The sequence below is a fragment of the Stenella coeruleoalba genome (assembly GCF_951394435.1).
Source record: "Stenella coeruleoalba genome assembly, chromosome: 8".
Lineage (NCBI taxonomy): Eukaryota > Metazoa > Chordata > Mammalia > Artiodactyla > Delphinidae > Stenella > Stenella coeruleoalba.
In genome coordinates this window covers 25,812,135-25,834,927 of record NC_137154.1, presented here as the reverse complement: position 1 = coordinate 25,834,927, position 22,793 = coordinate 25,812,135, and the positions used below count along the sequence as shown (strand labels likewise).

The 22,793-nt window shown below is 47.2% G+C and overlaps 1 protein-coding gene across 4 annotated transcripts in view; it reads right to left on the bottom strand.

The window, feature by feature from the left end:
* Nucleotides 1-2,911: 2,911 nt before the first annotated feature.
* WT1 (WT1 transcription factor) overlaps nt 2,912-22,793 on the bottom strand; it is a 51,702-nt gene continuing 31,820 nt past the window's right edge. For 2 of the 4 annotated variants that reach the window (XM_079930275.1, XM_079930277.1), the window contains 5 exons: nt 17,675-17,771; nt 15,132-15,282; nt 11,349-11,438; nt 10,641-10,733; nt 2,921-7,995 (listed from right to left, as the gene is read on the bottom strand). In XM_079930275.1, coding sequence (XP_079786401.1) covers nt 7,874-7,995; nt 10,641-10,733; nt 11,349-11,438; nt 15,132-15,282; nt 17,675-17,771 — 553 coding nt within the window. In that variant the 3' untranslated portion in view covers nt 2,921-7,873. Of the gene's footprint in view, nt 7,996-10,640; nt 10,734-11,348; nt 11,439-15,131; nt 15,283-17,674; nt 17,772-22,793 lie in introns of all 4 variants that reach the window. The other 2 variants (XM_079930278.1, XM_079930276.1) reach the window with 2 other exon arrangements.

Genomic DNA, 22,793 nt, shown 5'->3' with positions numbered 1-22,793 from the left:
GGCCAAGAGGCTGCCCAGGGCATGCCAAGCCAGATACCCAGTGAGTGCCCACAGTATCAAAGACAAAATCATAAGAACAAGCTGCTGTTTATTAACTAACTTCCCATTATGTGCCGAGCCCCACAGCGAGGCGCTTTGCCACATTTATCCTGTACAACTGTCCCATGAGGTCAGTGTTACACTCCCACCTTAGAGATGAGCAAACTGAGGTTTCAGTCCAGCCGTCCAGAGTCATGGGGCTGGTTAGGTGGCAGATCTGGGGAATGAAACTGAGTGTCATCTATCCACACAGCCTGTAATCCTAAAAGGACTAGTGTGGAGGAAAATAGGCAAAATGAAACAAATACCTGGAGATTCTGCAACAGCAGGTCAGATAAACCTGTCCTTTTTCATCTAGGTTTAGTAGCACCGTGATGACCGTAGTAAAATATTGATAAAATATGAATCTATCATTGGGGTTTGAAAATACCCACACACTATAAATTCGTCTCAGAACCAGGAGTTTTTAATTGCTGCTGCTTTTGGTTTTTTGAGCTATTGTTCTTCTCGTTCAGTATACCAACGAAGGAGTGCGGAGCCAGCAAGGTGTTTCCGAAGACCCGAACTGGCCCCCAGACTGAGACCCACAGCTCTCCCGGTTCCTCGATACTGTACCTCTTGCTGACACACTCCATGTTTCCTACCTGAGCCAAGGCCTCTGAATACTTTCTTCCTCTCCTCTCACTTGGGAAGTTGAAACCAGCAGCAGGCATTTTGATGGGTTCAGAGAGGACCTTTATACGAAAGATGCCTCACGACACCTGGGCACGGGCCTGACATCTGATGAGGGTGGGTCCCAGCTATCCCTGTCTGATAGCCACCAGCTGGCCAGGGTGACTGACAGGTGGCGAGGTGACCTTGTGTCCCAGTCCCTTCAGTCTCCTGGAGGATCACAGAGACAACTGTGGGACAAGTGCAGCTGGGCAGTTGCTGACTACCTGCCCCTCCTGGCTTTGCCCAGCGCGGCCCATGTCTCCTCTGCAGTGCAGCGGGCCACGGCTTGCTGGTGGGGTGGCCCAGGGCCAGTGCGGGCGAGAACCCAGGGACAGGCTCTGCCTCAGTCCTCCTTGAATGGCTTTGCCCTGCTCGATGCACAACTGGCTACCCTGCCTGAGTGTGTGGACTAAGCCCCTGTGGCATCCCCTTCCGTGGAGGCGAACAGTGTTGTTAATCTGAGCAAAAGCTGAGGTCCGAGTGTTTCAGGCCTCATGGTCTGAGCCTGTATCCCATTGCTGGGATGCTCTTGCCTCCTGGGGGGCATGCCCACCCCAAGGCCTCTTTCAACAATCCTCATGCTTTGCTTTGGGCCCTTCTAGACCGCTCCTGTTAGAGGTGAATGGAGGGACTCACCAGGGGCGGGATCAGCCAGCTGAACCATTGTATCTTGCCACTAGCGGTTGGAATTTACTAGACACTTACAGGTGCGGGGAGGGTCTTCCAAGAGTCACAGCTCCTCAGCTGCTTCTCCCAGGGCCCAGGAGTCTCTGTCTAAAAACAGTGGCAGCTTGTCTCCATGGGACGGCATCAGGAATCTTCCTCAGAACATGCTTTGTGCTGCCCACCCAGCGAACTCAAAGGCATCTTCATCAGGAGTCTACGAGAAGGGATGAACTCTGCCTCACTCGGCCTGGTGCTAGGAGGAGGGCAGGTGCGGCCTCCCTGGACTTCTTTCCCCCATGAGACCTTTGTAAGCCCTTACCAAGGATCACTGTGCCCCTTCTCCCCTGCCAGGGGAGAAGGTCTGCTGCAGTGGGGACTGGAAGGAAGGCTGTGCCCACGGTGAGTGATAAAGGCCACTGAGATGGATCATTATATTTTTAGACCTCAGAAAAATTAGGACAAGAGACATCTGTGACAGGCTCCCTGGCCTTCTTCCTTTGGATGGTGAGGGCCCAGAGACATCTTAGAAAAATGGAGGCTGCCCGCGGAGACAAGGGGATAATCCTACCCATGGGACCCGTCAGGAGCTTCCCTCACCTCCACCGTCGCTAGACGCCAGTAGCTTCCTCCTGCACCCGCTCCCTCTGACACCGAGCTCCTGGGGAAAGCAGGATGCTGCTTTAAAAAAGTATTCATTGACCTTGAACTTTTAGATGTGTTTCTCAATTTTCCCCTTTTATCACTGTCCGGCTAACATTATGCTAGGTCATTTAAGTTCTGGTGTTTAATATAAAATGTTGAATGAAAACATACTTTACGGGCTTCCCTGGTGGCGCAGTGGTTGGGAGTCCGCCTGCCGATGCAGGGGACATGGGTTCGTGCCCCGGTCCGGGAAGATCCCACATGCCACGGAGCAGCTGGGCCCGTGAGCCATGGCCACTGAGCCTGCGCATCCGGAGCCTGTTGCTCCGCAACGGGAGAGGCCGCAACAGTGAGAGGCCCGCGTACCGCAAAAAAAAAAAAAACAAACAAAAAAAACCATACTTTACGAACAGGCTCTGCAACTGGAAACGGGGGGAGGGAACATTTTGCCAACCATGCCTATTCTTCCTCTGGACACCTGGCAAATACTCCTAGTATCTGAACAAGCCGGTGGGCAAGAAGGCGCCACTGTTGCCTTCTCTCGGCATTCCTGTTCCTCCTCCAGGCCAACATGCCCTGAGACGAGGGGGATAAATACTGTAAAATGAAGGGGTTGAGAGTGTGGGCTCTGAGTCAGAGTTAGGTTTGAATCTCTGCCATACGTGAGCTGTGAGACCCTGTGTGAGCTACTGCATAGGGTCTCAGTTTCTTTATCTGTAAACTGGGAACATTCTCAATAAGAGAATGCATGTACAATGGCACTGGTCTGTACATAAACGTCCGATAAATGGCCCCATTATTATCATTTGCATGTTAGCCCTTGAGCATCTCCCATTTGGGAAGGCCATGGGTGCGTGTTAACAGAGCTGGGGTGGGTTCACATGGGGCGTCGGGCCCTGTCAGACAGAAGTCCCCTCTTCCTGACAGACCTCCCTGATATCTGCACTCCATCCCTCATCTGTCTCATCTTTCTTCGCAGAGTTGTCCCCCTCTTTCTACCCCTCCTTTCTTTCTCCTGGAGTCCAACTGCCTCCTCAGTGGCCCTCAGAATCCCTGCCGTGTCAGGCAATCCTTCTCGCCCAGTGTCAACGTCAATGCTCCCAGGATGCCGAGAAGGGGAGAAGCCACCTGTTTCAGCCAACCCACCTTCTACACTAATCTTAGCCCCTCCTCCTGGACCATCTCTCAATCATCCCTGCTCCATAAAAATATCTTGTTAACTCCTAAACTCACATTTGCTAACTTGGTCTGCCTTAGCTGCTTGTAACTGAGATCTGTCTGAGACTCCCACTCATAGCTAGCTGATTTTCACAGCGTGCTTAAAGGCAGTGACTTCCCTGCATCTGCATCCTCAGGAGTTGGTCCTCATCCCCTCACGAGTCTCTGAAACAAAACTTTATTCAGGAGGTCCTGACTGCGTATGGCTGTCTGCTGGCTGGTTGGGTGGATCTCCAGCCCTCTGAGAGATGACCCTTCCCATGCTGCCTGGCTCGCTCTTTCCTTCTCAAGGCTGCTTGAAAAATGGAGAAAAGCCCAGAGCCCTCCACTGAAGCAGCTACTTTCTCAGTGTAAGAAATCAGACCATGTGGTCATCAACATTGTATCATTTACATTTATTTATTAAGTTTTGTGTGGATTTCAATCATTTGAAATACAATAAAATAGTCACTAGAAGTAAAGATCTGAATAAAAAGGGCCGAGACCTTCATATTTTCTTGGGGATTTGTTTCCCTTACTGTAGTTCTTATACATTCACCTGTGAGAAGTTCCTATGAGCCACTCTGCCTGCTGCAAGCTTTTGAAGAAAAGTGCCCCTAGCTGGGAACCACTGTTCTATTTACACACACACACACACACACACCCCTACACCTGTTCCTGACACACCTGTTAGTCCAAAGTCAGTGATGCAAACACCCTGCAGGGAGGACAGGGCTCTGGAAGACATTGCCTTTTTCCTTTTCCCTTTGGTACCCAAAGAGCTAAGCAAGTGGCTCCTCGTAGGGACAAGACAGTGGGGAATTCCTGCCTGGCTCACAGGGAGTAAATCCGCTCCAAGACCACGAGGTTTCAGTTTGTGCTGGAAGGCACGCATCAGGGAGGGAGAGGCCTGCTGTGGAGATGTGACCTGAGTGAGGTGTGAGGATTGGATATGCAGGTGGGACCGTGTACCACCTTCTCCTTACCTGGGGGAAAGTCACTGACAGAGGACGGTCAGGCTGTTTTGGAAACAAAGCTCCTCATGGATGGACTCTCCTGCATACAGCTCTTCTGACTGTATTCATCACCAATGTCCTGTCCCACAGCCCCGGGGCTCATCGCAGTGGGCCCCGGGCCATCTTCACGGCCACTCTCTACAGGCTTAAAAGGTTCGGGACAGTCTCAGGAGTGTTAGGTGCAAAACTCATCAGTCACCTTATAGCAAGTATTTCTGGAGCTCAGCCGTTAGGTCTCTGTAAAGTGTCGTCCACAGATCAGCAGGGTGGGCATCGCCTGGGAGGGTGTTAGGAATGCAGTCTCAGGCCCCAGCCCAGAACTTCCAAATAGGAGTCTGTGATTCAACAGATTCCTCAGGGAATGTCCATCGATATTAAAGGTTGAGAAGTCCCCAAGGAAGTAACGCAGGAAGGGAGACGATCCACTCCTCTAGAAGCTCACACATGGTTAGGAAGATATGACTTGTAGATATGAAACCATGGAGCAGAGTGCATGTCTATATCATCGAGCACGTTTTGGAAGAAAACTTGGATACAGAACCCCTAGACCAAGTCCTGCCTCAGCCACTACTTTCACTGAGCCTCAGCTTCCTCATTTGTACAGTGGGAATAATACTTGTCCTGTCTACCTTATAGGTAGATGGTCCTAGGTGGGAAAGCATGATACCCATAAAAAATACTATTAAATGCTATGTACTCTAAGTGCTACAGAGGTGCCGGATGAGACAGTCTGGGAAGATCCACTGGGGGGCTGAAGGTGGCCTTTTAAAGATAATTGGACCATACACTTTACTAAAGCAAGATGGAAAAATGTACATTTTGACCTTTGCACCTCATATAGACTCTAGCCTGAGCTACAGAGAGCTCCCTCTGACCAGCTTTCATCCTGACAATCTGCTCGTGGTCAACTCCACGGGTCTCAAAACACACACTCAATGCCACTGGGTGTGTTACAAAAGGCACAAAGCAAATAGATGTGGTCTCTGTGGGGAGGCTGACGAGAGCCCTATTGCTGCAAACCTTAACCCTGGTTTGTAGTATATGGAAACGGATTTGTTTGTCATTCTGCATGAAGATGTCTGGACACTGCAAGAGGATGCGGGGGGGAGGGGGGAGGTAAAGGAAATTAGCATGAGTTCTCAGGTAATCATTTTCCTAGACGATGCCTATGAAGCCTTGGCGATGTACTAGATGCTTTCATGCTTCCCCCCCCCCCCATTTAATCCTCACTACGACCCTATCAGACAGATAGGGACAAAAAGGCCCCACTTCACAGATAAGGAAACTGAGGACTTAGGATCTGAATCCAGGTTGGTCTGCTTTCCAAAGCCCATGACCTTAACTGCAAGCTAACCTGCTAAAGTAGTGTGAGAATCTCTGGGCTTCCTAGCGCAGATGAAACAATGTGACTGCTTTTGTTGTGAAACCTGGCTCGCTCTGCCTTGCTGACGTTTGCCATGCTCGTCCTGAGCTTCTCCAGAGAAATGCCGTCTTCTGGCAGGAAAAGATAAAAACTGCTGATACAAATGAGTCACTACACTGGCTATAATTAACAGTGATGCAAGAGCCAGATGCTAACCAAGAGGGGCCTCAGGACCTGACTTCTAGGCAGCCCAAACTGTGAGCTGCACTTCAATGCAGAAGAGTCTCTGTTGTGAGCTGCTGTCTGCTCAAGATACATTTTAAAGGAAGAAATGAAGCCTGGAATGCACGCAAGCTCCCAGATAACGGAGTTGAGAGGGGCGGCACCAAATTAATCTCCTTATTTACAACTGAAAAACCATCCACCAGAACCAGAAAGAGAGTTTATAGTTTATAGATAACGTAGATCTTTGCCTTTCACACTCGGCTGCCCTGGAAAGTCTTAAGCCGTTTCCAACCTGCTGAGCTAATTTATAGCAACTACGATTGTAAATTGGGTTGTACTAGGTGTTCAGTTTATACTCTCCTGATTGCAGTGTATAGCAGTGAACTTTTCAAAAAAGACCAGTTACCATTTGCATCTCTCTACTCTCTTTTGCTGACCTGGAGTAAGCAGTGATGCAATGAGAGCCCGATGAAAATGACTCTGAAAATACAATTCCCCCCATGCCATCCACGTGGCATGATGACAGCTGAAGGCGGTGCTCTCTGGCTGCTTCTATGACCAGTAATTACCACCTGAGGTTCAACGGAGAGAAATAACGAGTGGTCAGGACCTGGACAGACTTAAGCGGTCATTGATGTCAGCGTCAGCATCTTACCTGTTTAAAAGAGGCTCAACTGTCCTCAAGATTTGTACACAATACAGCTGATAGAATCTTACCACTTTCCTTTTGAACAGACTTTAATTGAGAGCGAAGTGAAAAATGCAGGTTACATTTTTAGTGTTACTTAGTGTTATATGTTGGAAGATCAACACCAAAACAGTGATGCATCTAACATTTATACATTTCCTAACTTTAGTTGTCAAAGAGCAAATCATTATCAGATATATATATTTACACAATAATTTCAAGCAACAGTAAATAATAAACTCCCTCCCTTAAAAAACAGAAACAAAACACACACATACACCCAACCACCTTTAAACAATGGATTTCCTCACACTAGTAAGTCTCATGTTTTTTCACATATACTTGTAGACCCAAAGTTACTTAAGTTACTAAAGAACAGTCTTATCAGTGGAGATCCCGGACCAGCCCTTATTTTCTTTTAGAGTCACTTTAATTTTTTACAACTTGAAGCCACATAACCAGTGTGGTCTGTATACGCTTAAGGACACCCCAAATGATAAAAATGAATTCCACTTCCTTTGTGTGAGGAGATATGTACATCTCTGAAGATGCATATGATTACAACTCAGAAAAGTCAAAAAGAAACACGAAAACAAAATCTCAGATCCTCAAGCACGGTTTCTTAAGAGCATTGTGCTAATGTTACATTGAATTAACTGAATGATAAAGGATTCTTTTAGATATCTCTGCAGAGGTACCGGTTAGCTCTGATTCTTTTTTCAGCGGCTTGAAATGCTTGAGTTTTAAAAGTTGCCTGGTGGCGCTACGTCCTGCTTTCCAGGTTAGCGGCCTGCCTAAGCTCCGGAATGTCGGACGGGACTCACCCCCAGTGCCTTGCCCTCTGATTTATTTCTTGCTGTTGCTGTTAGTAAATGGAAACCATGACAAAGTTTACATTAGCAGACACATCCACATGCCCTGGCCTATAAATATTCTATGATGGAAAAAGGTACAATGACTCCATTCCCCGTGAAAATGAGCGTAAAGGGAGAAGGGGCAGGGGGGACCATTACCATCAACGGCTCTTCTTAACAGTGGAAAATCCAGACCAAATGGCAATGGGCTTTTAACTAACTGGACACTGACAGCCACTTCTCCAGAGCCTTATGAGTCAACTAAAAGTCGGCTAAGTAGAGACCAACTCCTCTGGGCAAACCTGGTAGGATCCAGTAGTACAGGCATCTTTCTCAGAAGCTGGATGAAGAAGATCAACCTCTGTTTCCTTCTTAGAGAGGCGAGTGAGGAGGAATGTTAAAGTCAGCTTTGAAAGTAGTTCACACACTGTCCTGCCCGAGACACAGAACGGTGCCTGGCGTGGACCCCTCAAAGCGCCAGCTGGAGTTTGCTTATGTTTCTCTGGTGCATGTTGTGATGGCGGACTAATTCGTCTGACCGGGCAAACTTTTTCTGACAACTGGGCCACCGACAGCTGAAGGGCTTTTCACCTGTTGACACAATGGCCAGTCAGAGATACTTGCGGTGGAGAGATGGGGCGCAAGTTCAAGCATCAAAGGCCCAAATTAAATCATCACGAGACACCCACTCCAGATTCTCTCTAACTCTTTCCCTAAGCTAACAAATCGGGCCCATCTCACAAGCAGCCTTGAAGTGGCAGCATCTCTGGGGCCTTAAGGATGAAAATACTGTGACAATTATAAAGTGTTATTGAGTCAGAAGACTTGGGAAATGGGAGAGAAAGAAGGAGTCTAGTTGATGGAAATGTCTGGGCGATTCATATTTAATCAAGGGGGAAAAACATTTGGTAAAACCCCTGCCATTAGACTGTTTTGTGAACTGTGTCAATGTTTCCCCTTTGCTGTTTAAGGAGGGAATTGAGCTTACTTGGGAGGCAAGGGCCTCAGGATCATCACCCTGGATATTGTTGATTGATAGCCACCCAGTAGCAGAGCTGTGACTGTAGCTTTAATATCTCTGTCTGTATAGATATTCTGGATGGGCTGGGTGCTTTTTAAATAAATCACTGACATCAGTGCACATGGTATTTGCTTCTTTCACCTTAAAGGGTTACTCAGCATAATACCCATTATACAGAAGATTCTAACTGAGGCATGGTTTTGAGATTTTTAACAAGCTTGCCAAAAAATCGAGGCTTCTCCACCTAAGGAGGCCTCAGAAGATCCTCCCAAGACTCATTTTGGAAGATAATCAGCATTTATGAATGCCTAGTACGTGCCGAGCCTTGTGCTGGGATATCACACACACACATATATGCATACACATATATTCAAATATATATATACATACACATATATACATACACATATATTCAAATACATACATACATATATGCACACACACATATATACATACATATATATTCAAATATATACATACATACATATATACACACACACACACATACATATATAATTTCGTGTACTCCTTACAGCAGCCTGTAAGGCCAGCATTATTATCCCCACTCTACGGGTGAAGCTGGACCTCTGGTGAGGGCAGACCCAGGCAAGACTTAAATCCAGGTCTGTCTGATTCCAAAGCCCACACACGTTGCTGCATCATACCTCGATGCATTGGACCTCGACATAATGGAAATACAGCCATAGCTTAATCCTAAGTAAAAATGTTGCAGGAGCCTCTTCCCGTACCACCTGGGGATGTTCTCAGGATATGGCTAGTCCCATATTGCGTTCTCTGAGAACTAGTGGATGGGGCAAGCACTGAGAAATGTCCCAGGAGAGGTGCTGTTCCAGGGTCAGAACTGGAGGCCAGTCAAATAGAGCATTAAACAATCTGCTGGTGACATAGGTCACTTTGTACATATACAGATATGCACCGGGCAGGGGGCAGGGTACAAGCGACGATAACTCTTTCCCACCAGGTTATGAGCTCAGGACGAAGGCAAAGAAGTAACACCAAAGGCACGTGAGTAAGGGAATGAGATGCCCATCCCACCAACTCTGGGGCACAGGTGCCTTGACTGTCAGTACGTACAGCCTGTTGGGGCTGAGAATCCAGGACTTCACAGGGGCTCATGACCTCCCATTTCCCTCACCTCCTACTCACTGTTCCTCTGCTCTTTCTGATCTGGTTCCTGTCCCCACCCCCGCCAACCGCCAGCCATACTGTCAAAGAACACCTCCTGATGGACAAATCCCAACCTCTCCTCCTGTCAGTCATCATTCTCCTCAGTCTCTCAATGGAATTCAACTCTGCTGACCTTGGGTCTCTTCTTTATTCTCTATCCTCCCTGGGCTGCAAGGTGAACCCAGGCTCTTTCCCCCAACAAAGAAGGCAGTGGGTAGGTGGGCTGGGAGAAGACAGAACTGGGTTTGCTACTTACTAGCTTTGGGACTTTAGACAAAGTCATTTTATCACGTGCCTCAGCCTCCTCATCTGTAAAATGGGGATAAAACGTGCCTACCCTCCTCTTCTTCCAAGGATGTTGCGAAGATAAAATGAGATAACCTAAGCATTGGCCCTCCCTCCAAAGCTAGAAAACACACAACAAAGATGGTGTTATTTTCATTATGAATCACACCAGCCTTGTGGAGAAGCAAAAACTTTCAGCAGCCAGTGAATTGATGTCCTATTCTCCTCTCTATTCCAGTACGAAGGAAACAATACCCACGCGCTGATATGGGTCTGGCAGAAACCATGACTGCTCCTGCAACACTAACTTTTAGCAGAGCAAAGATTCAGTCCTCTGAAAATAGTGTTGTGAAACGCAAACTTTCAGGAAAATAAGTGTTCGGCTTGCTAGAATTTTTGCTGTTTTTCTGTAAGGTTGATTATCCTATCAAACTGAGTTGATAAAAATGTGATGCAACAAATTGGGAACAGCAGGGACCTAGCTTATCTCTTCACTTCATTCTGGACACTCATGAAAAGAGTTCTTTTCACATCTCTTATGCTCTGTGTCCCACACCCTCATTCCTTCTTAAACAATGTTGTTATTTAAAGATAGCCATGCACTGTGCTTTCTCTCCACTGAATCTAAACCTGCTCAGAACTTTTACACTTGTTTTTTCCAGTCTCTCTCATCACAAGCAACTCCATTCAACAGTAGTTTAAAAAAATAATGAAAAATAAATGTGAAGAAAAGTTTACGCACTTGTTTTACCTGTATGAGTCCTGGTGTGGGTCTTCAGATGGTCAGACCGGGAGAACTTTCGCTGACAAGTTTTACACTGGAATGGTTTCACACCTAAACGGACAGAGAAGGTCTAGCCGTGGCCCTAACCATGTGGGGCAAAGCAAGGCCCACGAGGCCTGCTTCCCGGCGGCCCGAGGAGCCAGGCATCTCCAGCCATGCCTACAGTATCTGCCTCGCCCTCAGATTTCCCCAGTACCCCAGGCCCAGCAGGAACCACCTGATTCTACACAGTAATCCTTGAAGACCTGTGGTCTTGGGAACAACAACTGCTTAACCACAAATGTCCAGCTTCTCACCAAGTTCTCAGCTGTGTCTGAGACTGAAAAAGTGAATCACACACTACAAATGGGATTTTGCTCTCCACCACCCATGTTCTTTACTGACACTCAGTGTATCAACAGCAAATTGCTAATGGGAATATCATGGCTCTGTGGTTTTCAGGGGAAATATGGGATGTTTCTTTTTCTTTCCATTCTTCTTCTTCTTTTTTTTTTTTCCCTTTAAGGGAAGGTAAATCCCCAGAGATTAGGGGGAAAAAATTATTGGAGAAACTAAACAAACAAATGGCTGACCCTCTCACATCCATATTGAACAATGAAGAGAATCACAAAATCAACCATGACCCGAGGGAACACACTGCCAGCAACGAGAAGGGAGCCTACAAACCTGTGTGTCTCCTTTGGTGTCTTTTGAGCTGGTCTGAACGAGAAAACCTTCGCTCACAGTCCTTGAAGTCACACTGGTATGGCTTCTCACCTTGGGGAAGACACATATTCCGTTTGAAAATGATACTGGAAATGAGGATCTCATTAGAGGCAACTTCTCTTACTGGGACTGAAGGGATCCCAAAATGCTGAAGGCACTTGGGTGGAAGGTTTCAGGGATGGGCTGCCAACCGCAGTGTGAGGTTAAAGACCCGCCTACACATACACTCATGGGCAGGAGGCATAGAAGGGGGTTGCGTGAATAAGGATGCGTTAGAAGTGAATGGAGGGGGACTTCCCTGGTGGCGCAGTGGTTAAGAATCCACCTGCCAATGCAGGGGACACGGGTTCGATCCCTGATTCGGGAAAATCCCACATGCCGCGGAGCAACTAAGCCCGTGCGCCACAACTACTGAGCTCGCGTGCTACAACTACTGAAGCCTGAGCACCTAGAGCCCGTGCTCCGCAACAAGAGAAGCCACGGCAGTGAGAAGCCTGCGTACCGCAACAAAGAGTAGCCCCCGCTCTCTGCAGCTAGAGAAAGCCCGCGCACAGCAACACAAGACCCAACGCAGCCAAAAATAAATAAATTTAAAAAAAAGAAGTGAAGGGAATTCAGGTTCTGGAGTCTGACGCTGGGGTCACATCCAGCTCTTCCACTTAAAGGGCTGGTTGAGGTATCATTTCCTCACTGTGAAATGGAGCCAATAATCCGACAACTTCCAAGGATTTATAAGCAGATTACAACAGACCATCCACATAAGGGTCTTAGTCCAGTGCCTAGCACAGAGACAGTGCTCAAAAAGTACTGGCAGAGAATATTTAAACAAATAATAAACCAAAGCAGTCTTAAGTCCTAGGCTGAGTCTGAGGCAGAATTCTGGGACGGATGTGCCTCGGAGCCAGCCCCGTGAAGGAAGTGTTTTATGTTTTATGGCCTGAAGATGTGGTGTTCTCTGCTACTGACTTCCCATTCCTGAGTCAGGCATACACAGCTGCATGGTTGTGAGGTGCTCAAGTTAAACCAGGAGCCAGAGCCTTTAGAGTTTTTGGTATCCCTTTACCCAAGAGAAGTCAGGAGTGGGATTACACAACCTCCTGCCTCAGAACGGCGAAGCCTCACCCCTGTCCTCACTGGAGAAAGTTCAGCCAGATCCTGGGAACTGCGCCCTCTGAATGCACTGAGCGACCCTGGGCCAGCCCACCTTCTTATGAGAATTCTGAGTCACCAGCATTCTGGGATGGAGAGCAAGCCCTCCCAGGATCAGCTGGCTCTTTCTGTTGCTGGGCAGTGCCTGGTTACCCTTCCAGCCTCATGACCCCCTCTGTTTCCCTGATTAATCTATATTCCTGCTCTACAGAGCTCACCATTCCCAAAAACTGCCTTGTACTTTGCTCACACTAAACATCCTCCATCCCTATCTCCGGATTCCTAACCCATCCAAAACTCTACTGCACGTCCCTCATAAACGCCGCTTCCTCTGCGATGCCTTCTTGGAAACTTCATGCTCACACAGAAAGCCCTTCCTTCCCTCATTACAGAACTTATTACAGAACGTCTAACATGGGGCTGTGTCCAGGTCTAGTTCTGCCGCGAGCTGGAAAATCCTGAGGGCAGGAGCCTTTCCTTAACTTTCTGTTGATATCCAGCCCAGCAACTCAAGCTTCACCTCTTCAACCTGGGAAAAGCAACACTCCTGTTCAGTCTCATGTCTTTTCTCTGCCTTTCTGCTTCTGCTTATCCTTTACTTCCTCTGCCCAACCTTGCCAACCCTTTGATGGTTAACCCAAGCCCTTCCTCCTCCAAGAAACGAACGACGCTCACTCGAGCAAGTCTTCTCAGCACCTCCAGATTCACACACTCTCTGTCCCTTTTCATTTGTGTATGTCTTGGCTCCAAAACAGACCACAGACTCTTTGAGAAGGGGGCCTGTGACTTGGAGTTGAAAGTCATGAGTTTAAGTCCCGCTTCCCTATATCCTACCACCAGATAATTGTGCGTGAGGATTAAATGAAATAATGCATGTAGAGAATTTGGCACATAGAAAGTATTTAATATAAAAATACTTAACATAATAGTCTGTACTATTATTATAAATAAATACAAAAAGATGGCACTCTTTTAAGAAGGGGACTTCAGCGTTGTTAAATACCCCGCCCTTTTTGCGGTACGCGGGCCTCTCACTGTTGTGGCCTCTCCCGTTGCAGAGCACAGGCTCTGGACGCGCAGGCTCAGCGGCCATGGCTCACGGGCCCAGCCGCTCCGCGGCATGTGGGAATCTTCCCGGACCAGGGCACGAACCCGCATCCCCTGCAACGGCAGGCGGACTCTCAACCACTGCGCCACCAGGGAAGCCCAAGGAAGTGTTTCTTAAAGGTTCCAGCGGGTCTGGGGGTCATGACTGTCTTGCCCACTGCCTTCCCTTCCCCCAGACATCTAACCCTCACTGTTTTCTAAGTGCCTCTTTCCCATTAAAATTTCTACAACCACATTGCCTTCAATGTATTACATCCGTCTAGGCAGAACTTTACCTTATCATTTTCCTTATAATCTTAACAGATAGTTTTCAAATGATCCCATTTGGGGAAATATGTAAAAATGTAACATGCAACCGGTTCTCTCATCTTCAGCTTCAAAGCAAGGGGTTTACTGAGTGCACACTCAGGGCTATGCCAGAATTGCATCCTCCAGATGCAATGGCTTAGCAAAGACCAATGGTCTAAAGAGATCTGAATGCAGCTCCCTTTCTTCTCCAGCTTCTCCGAAGCAAAGCCCACAGTAACAATAAAATAATAATGGTAATCGTAACAATGTATCTTCCCTTCTGTCGTGGAAAGAATGGTACCAACTCCCCAGCAGGAAAACCTGCGCTTTGCCCAGCTTTTCTGTAGGGGAGACCTAGCCACACTCCTATCCAGTGCCCACAAGGCCAGGGGCAGACATTTGTGAAATGGCTGTTCACATTCAAGGCAGCCAACAACAGCACATGGCCAACTCTCTCTTTCCCAGAGGCAGACCCCTTGACCTGTGGGAAAATCCAGTTTTCTTTAAAACATCATCAAAACTCATCATCCCTTTTTTTAAAGATTGAAATCAAAAACTAAACCTACAAGCCATTTTCCCGTTCCTATCTGGTTGGTTATTACTAACCCAAGCAGTTAAGTTCTTCTTTGGACCATCTCTTCCTAAGTCTTATGATGACCTTGCATATCAAGCTCTCAGAATCATCTGATTACCAAGCTCCCAGGCCAGCTCCTCTCCCTTAAGAGATACTAATAGAATTATAAAAGTAACACTATCATCTATTCAGACCTATTAACATAGGAACTGTATGTTTCATATCTCTAACTCCTATAATTCAATTTGATTTTAGAAGTTAATCTAGTCTCAACCATTGTATAAGGTAGGTGAGGTAAGTGAAATTTGAAGAACAGTTAGGTAACTTGCTCACGGTCACACCACCTGGTGGTGAAGCCAGAATTCAAACACAGGTCTCTTTAATTCTGTGGGATTCTCTCTCCACCTACTCTGCTCTGCCCTTCTTTAATAAAGGATGGACAATCAGGATACAAAATGACCTGGCATCCTTTTCCCATCACCTGGGCCAGATCTTTGAAAGCAGCACCTACTTTCCATCCCAGAGATCACCTGTGTCCCGGCAGCACAGGAGCCAGGAGCAGGGGCTCCTGGGCCACCGCTGCCCAAAGGCCACCAGAGCCAAGGCTGGACAGTGGACGCACTTACCAGTGTGCTTCCGGCTGTGCATCTGTAAGTGAGACAGCTTAAAATATCTCTTATTGCAGCCCGGATAAGCACACATGAAGGGGCGTTTCTCACTGGTCTCAGATGCCGACCGAACAAGAGTCGGGGCTACTCCGGGCACTCGCCGCACGTCCTGCAAGCAGAGTGTAAGAGAAACGGAGGTTTTAAGGCACATGTGAACATTCACGTTGGTCCCAAGGAAAGTGAGCGTTGAAGTATTCCCAAAGAAGGGATGGCAGATGTGAGGCCTAAGCCACTCCCCACCACACCCGAGGCGCCCGCAGCAGATGTCACTAAGGGGTGACAGAGCAGAATATTCTACAATGCGGTGCTCTAACAGCATCATGGCTGTCAACCAGAACGGGGGCTTGACATAAGGTTTGTTTGGTGCTGTTGATCTGGAGCATCTGGAAAAGAAACGCTGGTGACTGGAAGAGCTCCCCATCCATCCTGTCTCTCAGCTTCTCCTCTTGAGGCAGTGAGGTCTGGAAGTCCAAAGCTCCAGGTTCTATTCTATTCCCTCCCCCTCGGGACACCCAGCCACATGACCTTGGGCCCAATCTGCGATGGGTTCGGAAGTCCTTAGTAGAGAAAAACAAAGGATGTTAAATGAACCCCCAACTGAGCAGACCTTCCACATATGAGAAAATGACAAGGAAGAAGGAGCTCCTGGGATATGGAGGTTCTGTCTGCGAAGGGAGCTGAAATTCCAGGAGGGCCATGGTGTAGCCAATCCTTTACTAGAGACACTCAGAAACACTGTGTCCGCCTTCCATCCACTTCACGTGTCCATCTCAGGGCATTCTTCTGATCCCCCTTACCTTGTGCAAGTGAGTGTGTGCATGGCCGGTCCTCCATGAAAAGGAGCTACAGGGAAACAGTGAGGCAAAAGCCCCTTAGGCTGCTGGAACCAATGAGTCATAGACAGGAACAGTGGAAGTGCCTGAGGGATCACTGTATCCCCTGTGCTCTCACAGATGTGCAGTCAAGGCCCAAGAGCACGGCCATAGTTTGTGTTAAGACCTGGAAACACTTCTGCGCTTAACGCACTCCTGCCCCGTGCACTTCCCACACCACCCCCAAGCTCCTGTTTGCGTTCCTATTTCACACTGCCTTGCACCGTGAGATCTTTTTGAAGAAAACGTACAGTAGTCTCATACACAGTGCCTCAAGGCAAAATGTGGCATAAGTTGAAATGGTGAGCCAGCTGTGTCCGATTGGTCTACTCTAGCAGAAAATGAACACCCGACTGGTCTGGAGTGTATCAGAGGCCATGACAGCGAGTCTGACAAACTGCGCTTGGTGGAAAGGAAGGCAAAAGGAGCTTTTTACATTTCCTTTAATTCATCCTGAAGGCAGCACACACGGCAATAGGCTATAAATCTGAGTTGTCAATGTCCGTCCTCGTGGAAAAGAGTCTGACGGTACTTGTCTAATTTCCATCTGATTTCCATCATATTTCTGTAACCCTTGCCTTTATTCCCACCATTGGAAGGCCTGAGATGAGGGAGCACGCTGTTCTATCACCATGATGCTTCTGGAAACATTAATCAGGACATCTCAGAGCACTTGCCCCACACATCACGTGAGGACTTGGCCCACACACAATTTGTTTCTAGTGTGCTGACTAGGCCGGTGAAAGTGTCTCAGCCGTTCCTCATGTTGCAGACATTGAGTCACATGCCACAGTCACAAACACAAACCCTTGGTAGCTGCGCATGGTTCTGAGCAACGAAAAGAGGCTCCCTGGAGGTGGCCTTCCATCGAGTTTCCCGAATTCTCGGAAAACGTCAGCCTTTTTACTTTACTTTCTTTACTCTCCCTTAGAACTGCACAACACACAAAGTGAACCCTAATGTAAACTATGGACTTCAGTTAATAATGGATCGATATTGGCTCATCATTGTAACAAATGTACCACCAATACAAGATGTTAATAACAGGGGAGACCAAGGGATGGGGTGAGGGGTGGATATGGGAACTCTCTGTACTTTCTGTTTTTCCTTAAACCTAAAAACTGCTCGAAAAAAATGAATTCTATCTTTAAAAGAAAGTCCATGTATAAAACTTAGCACAATGCCTGGCATATAGAAAGTGTCCAGCCATACATGGTGCTGTTATTATTGTTATTGTTATTATTAGCAATGATAGACTCTAACTTTGGGCACTTTACCTTGCAGACCAAGTCTCCTTACAAGTCAAGAGTCCAGGTCATTAATTCAAGCTCATTTACCCCCCGATACAAGATGTGCGTGGCCCACCCGGGAGAAGGTGAGTTAGGCAGTGAAGGAGGAAGGGAAGGGGTTCTGCAGGAAGCATCCTGGTCTGAGTCAGGGAGGCGGCCACACCCACACTGGCCTCTGGAGAGGAGGAGGCCCCCAACCTGCCCCAGTGGAAGAGGAGGGGTCCCTGCTGTCACAGGAGCCTACAAGTAGGAACAGACTTGCCAGGGCCAAACGGCCTTCAGCAAGGAAGTGAAAGGCTGTTGGGAAGGAAAGAGGCATCTGGGGCCCCTGCATACTCACCTGAATGCCCCTGAAGACGCCGTGGGTGTGTATCCTGTACTGGGCGCCACAGAGGATGGGAGTGGTGTGGTTATCACTATCGTACCCCGTGCCGTGGCTGCAAACACAAAGAAGGGAGAGCAAGACTCAGGCTGGTTCACAGGCATCCTTTGGAAACGCGCATCTGCAGCGGAAGGAATGTTCTTTAAAAGCTCCTGCGACGATACGGTTGGTTTCTGTCTTCCTCCACTGGGGCTGCTTTGGAAACAGGGCTCTGTGAAAGGCGGGGTTGCTCAATCCTCGGGTCACCCTCACGCTCAGATTCTCAAGGGCACACCACCTGGGTCTATGCGTCTCTCAGACAAGCGGGGGAAAGTCACAGTGCAGGATTTCATCCACAGCAAATTGTTTACCATCAAAACGGGGCTGACAGCTGTGAGTATCTCAGGAATGAGCAGATGCCTCAAGTTTCACATTGAGTGCAAGGAATTTTTCTCGGCACCTCATGACTCAGTTTTTACCAGATAGCACCAACTAAGTGATGACACTTACAAGAAGAGATGTCACATCCTCAGAAGTGGGGATTACACATCTGTGGCTCTGCTCCACTTAACCCACAGATCAGTTTTCCAGATCAGCTTAACTCTTTGCAGCCAACCCGTACCCTAGGTGGACACTGCATAGGTAATCTTCCTCCTTCCTTCCTCTGACCAGTCCTCTAGTCAGAGCTCAGTTGACCTTGGACTACTATCAAGAGCTGAGGGATGGAGAAGGTTGAAAAGAACACCTTGGAAGGGGTGGATGTTCTGCTCTAAAAGTATTCTCCCCTTCGGGTACAAGCTGATCTCTGTTCTGCAGTTATCTTACTTCCAGATGAGGCAGAGAGAGGGTTCCAGCCCACACGGGCAGCACAGTATAATTGTATCTAGACTCACCACGGGGAGCTTTTATGAAACGCCTCTGTAAAATGGTACAGCTGCTTGGACAATGTCTGGCCGTTCCTCAAAAGGTTAGACATGAAGTTATCATATGGCCCAGAAATTCCACTTCTAGGTATATTCCCAGAAGAAATGAAGATATATTTCTCCACAAAAACCTGTATACATTGTTTATCGGCGGCATTATTCACAACAGCTAAAAAGTGGAATCAACCCAAACGTCCATTGGCTGACGGTGGATAAAGAAAATATAGTATATTCCTAAAATGGAATATTATTTGACAATAAAAGGAACGAAGTACTGGTACACGACAAGGGACAAACCTTGAAAACATTATGCTAAGAAAAAGAAGTCCGTCACAAAGGACCGCCTGTTGTGTGACTCTTTATAAGAAGCGTACAGAACAGGCAAATTTATAGAGACAGAAAGGAGATGGGTGGTTGGTTGCCTAGGACTGAGGATTTTGAGGGGAAATGGAGAGTGACTGGTAAAAATGTCCTCAAATTGTGGTACTAGTCATACAACTGTGTGAATATACTACAACCATTGAACTGTACACTGCAAATGGGTGAACGGTATAGTATGTGAAATATAGAAATCTGCTTAAAAAATTACCTTGGGGGTGGGGGAGGGATAAATTGAGAGACTGAGACTGACATATACACGTTACTATATATAAAATGGATAACTAATAAGAACCTACAGTGTAACACAGCGAACTCTTCCCAATTCTCTGTAATGACCTGTATGGGAAAAGAATCTAAAAAAGAGTATATACGTATATGTATAACTGATACACTTTGCTGTACAGCAGAAAGTAACGCAACGTTGTAAATCAACTATACTCTAGGGCTTTCCTGGTGGAGCAGTGGTTGAGAGTCCACCTGCCGATGCAGGGGATGCGGGTTCGTGCCCCGGGCCGGGAGGATCCCACATGCCGCGGAGCGGCTGGGCCCGTGAGCCATGGCCGCTGAGCCTGCGCGTCCGGAGCCTGTGCTCCGCAACGGGAGAGGCCACAACAGTGGGAGGCCCATGAACCGCAAAAAAAATAAAGAATGGTGCTGCCAGATTTTGCCTCAAAGGCTGTGAAGAGATGCTGCCTTTGCTTGGTTTAGCCTTCTGCATGGAGCCAAAACATGACTTACGTGTTTTGTAGGGCTGAGGGATTTTTAGGGACCCGACGATAGAAGTCTGACTTATTTTAAAGTTCCACCATCAAAGAGGAAGAACTTGGAATCTCCTGTCTTGGGAGCTAATCTCTGGATGTTATCTGGATTCCTGGAGCGGGGTGGGGACGGGACATAGGAAACAGACTTCTCTCAGGGTACTTGTCCCAGTAAATGAAGTGTTGCACCACTCAAAGGGGATGTCATAATCCTCACAGCCAGATGCAACCAACAAACAAAAGAAGCAACAAGACTGTACCTGCCAAATACGCCACTAGATTCTTCTACCAGGTCCGTGAACAAGAAAACCAGCCAGGTCCCTGCTTATCGGCTCTTGTGTCTCCAAACTCACCAGTGCAATTCCACCCAGTAGAAACCCTGCAACCGCACACTCTTCCCAGCGTGGTCTGCCTAAAACACTGAGTACAACCCGTGGGCATTCAGTATGGTAATAACTCCCTTTGGGTAAGTAAAGGAAAGCAAGTCAGGGGACTCGGAACCATAGATTAATAAAGGCAGAAAAATCATCTACTCTGACCCCCATTCAAAGCTTCTCCAGCTCATCCTCATGAGCTGGACAACAGGATTGGTGACTAGTTTTGAAGGCAGCCCACTCCACTTGGGGAGAGCTCTAATTGTTAGGAAAGGGCTTTCTAAACTGAGCAGAAATCTGCCTCCTCATTTCTGTTTTCTGGAGAACCAGAGAGTATTACTAATTTACAGCCGTCTCTGTGTATCTCCTCCACTGTATGGTAAACTTGGCCTTGAAGACAGACAGACTGACTTGCTCCCCTCTGTATCCTCTCAACTTTGTGACTGAAGTAAGGTGCGTAGTCCTGAAAAATTCCCAGAGATGGACTGAATCTAACTCCTCTTCCACATGACAACCCTTCAGGTACCTGAAGACACCTCTCCAGACTACAGAGCTGTGGCTCTCACAGCTATGACAATGTGAACTGGCATCTAATTTCCATGCTTTCCAGATCATCCTCTTCTTCATCCCCTTCATTTTATGAAGTCCCTCTCAAAGCGTAGGCTTAGGATGGACCCCGGTACCCGTGAACAGTATTTAAATAAGGGACTGAGAAAGGAGGATCCCAAGAGTCTTTAGAGGGACTTCGCCAGTGGCGCAGTGGTTAAGAACCCGCCCGCCAATGCAGGGGACACGGGTTCCATCCCTGGTCCGGGAAGATCCCACATGTCACGGAGCAACTAAGCCCGTGAGCCACAACTACTGAGCCTGCACTCTAAAGCCCGTGGGCCACAACTACTGAAGCCCGAGCGCCCTAGAGAAATGGTGAAGTGAAACAAAGCTTTACCCCCAAAGAGATCAGACTTTAAAAGTTCCAATAAGTATGCTGTGGATGAACCAAACAGGAATGAAGGTAGGATTCCTAGAGGTCTGAAACCATTAAAGGGCAAGGAGCTATCAGCCTAGAGAAGAGATTTCTGGGGCCAATGATACACCCTTCAAATAAAGGAATCACAGAGCCCCGGATAGTTGTGGGGTAAAAATTGGTCATGACCCAGAGACAAGGGTGTTATCATTCATGAAGCTGATATCAGAAAGCAGGTTCTAGAGCACAGCATGAATCCCACCAGACCAAGCAGTTGAGAGACCCCGTATCTCCCTTAGGGTAGAAATGCATGCAGTGACTGGGTCTACCTTCCAAGCCAGGTAATGAGGGGAAAGTAAAGGAACCTTGGCACTACACACAGAAAGGCACATGCACCAAGCCTGAGTGAGGCTGGAATTTCTTAGGGAAAAAAATTGGTGCTTTATAAAAAGTTTTCATGTTTTTCTGTTCTGTTGCCTCATAAATTTCTCTTTGACAGATAAGATACTGGACTTGGCTGAATGACAGGGGAAATGGATTTGTTGACTCTTTGGCCAAGATAATCAGGGAGAGCACAATGGGGTACAGCTAGGTGTAATGAGGGCAGCCATGGGTCCAGCAGGTGGGGAGAAGAGCCAGTGGTAACATGAGGAGGCTGAGTAATGCAACTGCTTCTTCCTTCGTGCCCAGAGCACCACATGAGAAACCACTCACCAGCTCGATAAAGACACTTAAGACAGATCCTTTGGTTTTATTGTTCAACTAGGCACAAATCGTTCATTTAAGCACTTGGCCCGTAATGATCTTATCCACAAGGACATCAAAAAATAACTAAGCTATATGGGGAGCAAAAGTTAACTTTCAGATGTCTTTTTGCAATAAAGATCCATTACATTATTGACCTTCCACTGAGACTAATTCTAGAATAGACTTGAGCACTGCCTTGCATACGATTAACATACCTTCGTTCTTTTTTTTTTTTTTTACATCTTTATTGGAGTATAATTGCTTTACAATGGTGTGTTAGTTTCTGCTTTATAACAAAGTGAATCAGTTATACATATACATATGTTCCCATATCTCTTCCCTCTGGCGTCTCCCTCCCTCCCACCCTCCCTATCCCACCCCTCCAGGTGGTCACAAAGCACCTAACTGATCACTCTGTGCTATGCAGCTGCTTCCCACTAGCTATCTACCTTACGTTTGGTAGTGTATATATGTCCATGCCTCTCTCTCGCTTTGTCACAGCTTACCCTTCCCCCTCCCCATATCCTCAAGTCCATTCTCTAGTAGGTCTGTGTCTTTATTCCTGTCTTACCCCTAGGTTCTTCATGACATTTTTTTTTCTTAAATTCCATATATATGTGTTAGCATACGGTATTTGTCTTTCTCTTTCTGACTTACTTCACTCTGTATGACAGACTCTAGGTCTATCCACCTTATTACAAATAGCTCAATTTCGTTTCTTTTATACGTTCTTAATCTCTCTTTTCTTCCCCATGTGCTTTCCAAAATCCAGCTTAATAGCTTTACCAACAACTCATGCTAATCTCACTGCTCTATGGGTTCCAGAATCCACTGGAGTTTTTTTTTCCCTACTTTAAGATATTTGCCTCATTTAAGACTAAAACTAAGACAAAAGTCTAATTCTCCATGAATTTCCAGATTATTGGCCAAGGGTCAATAATTTTGCTAAAC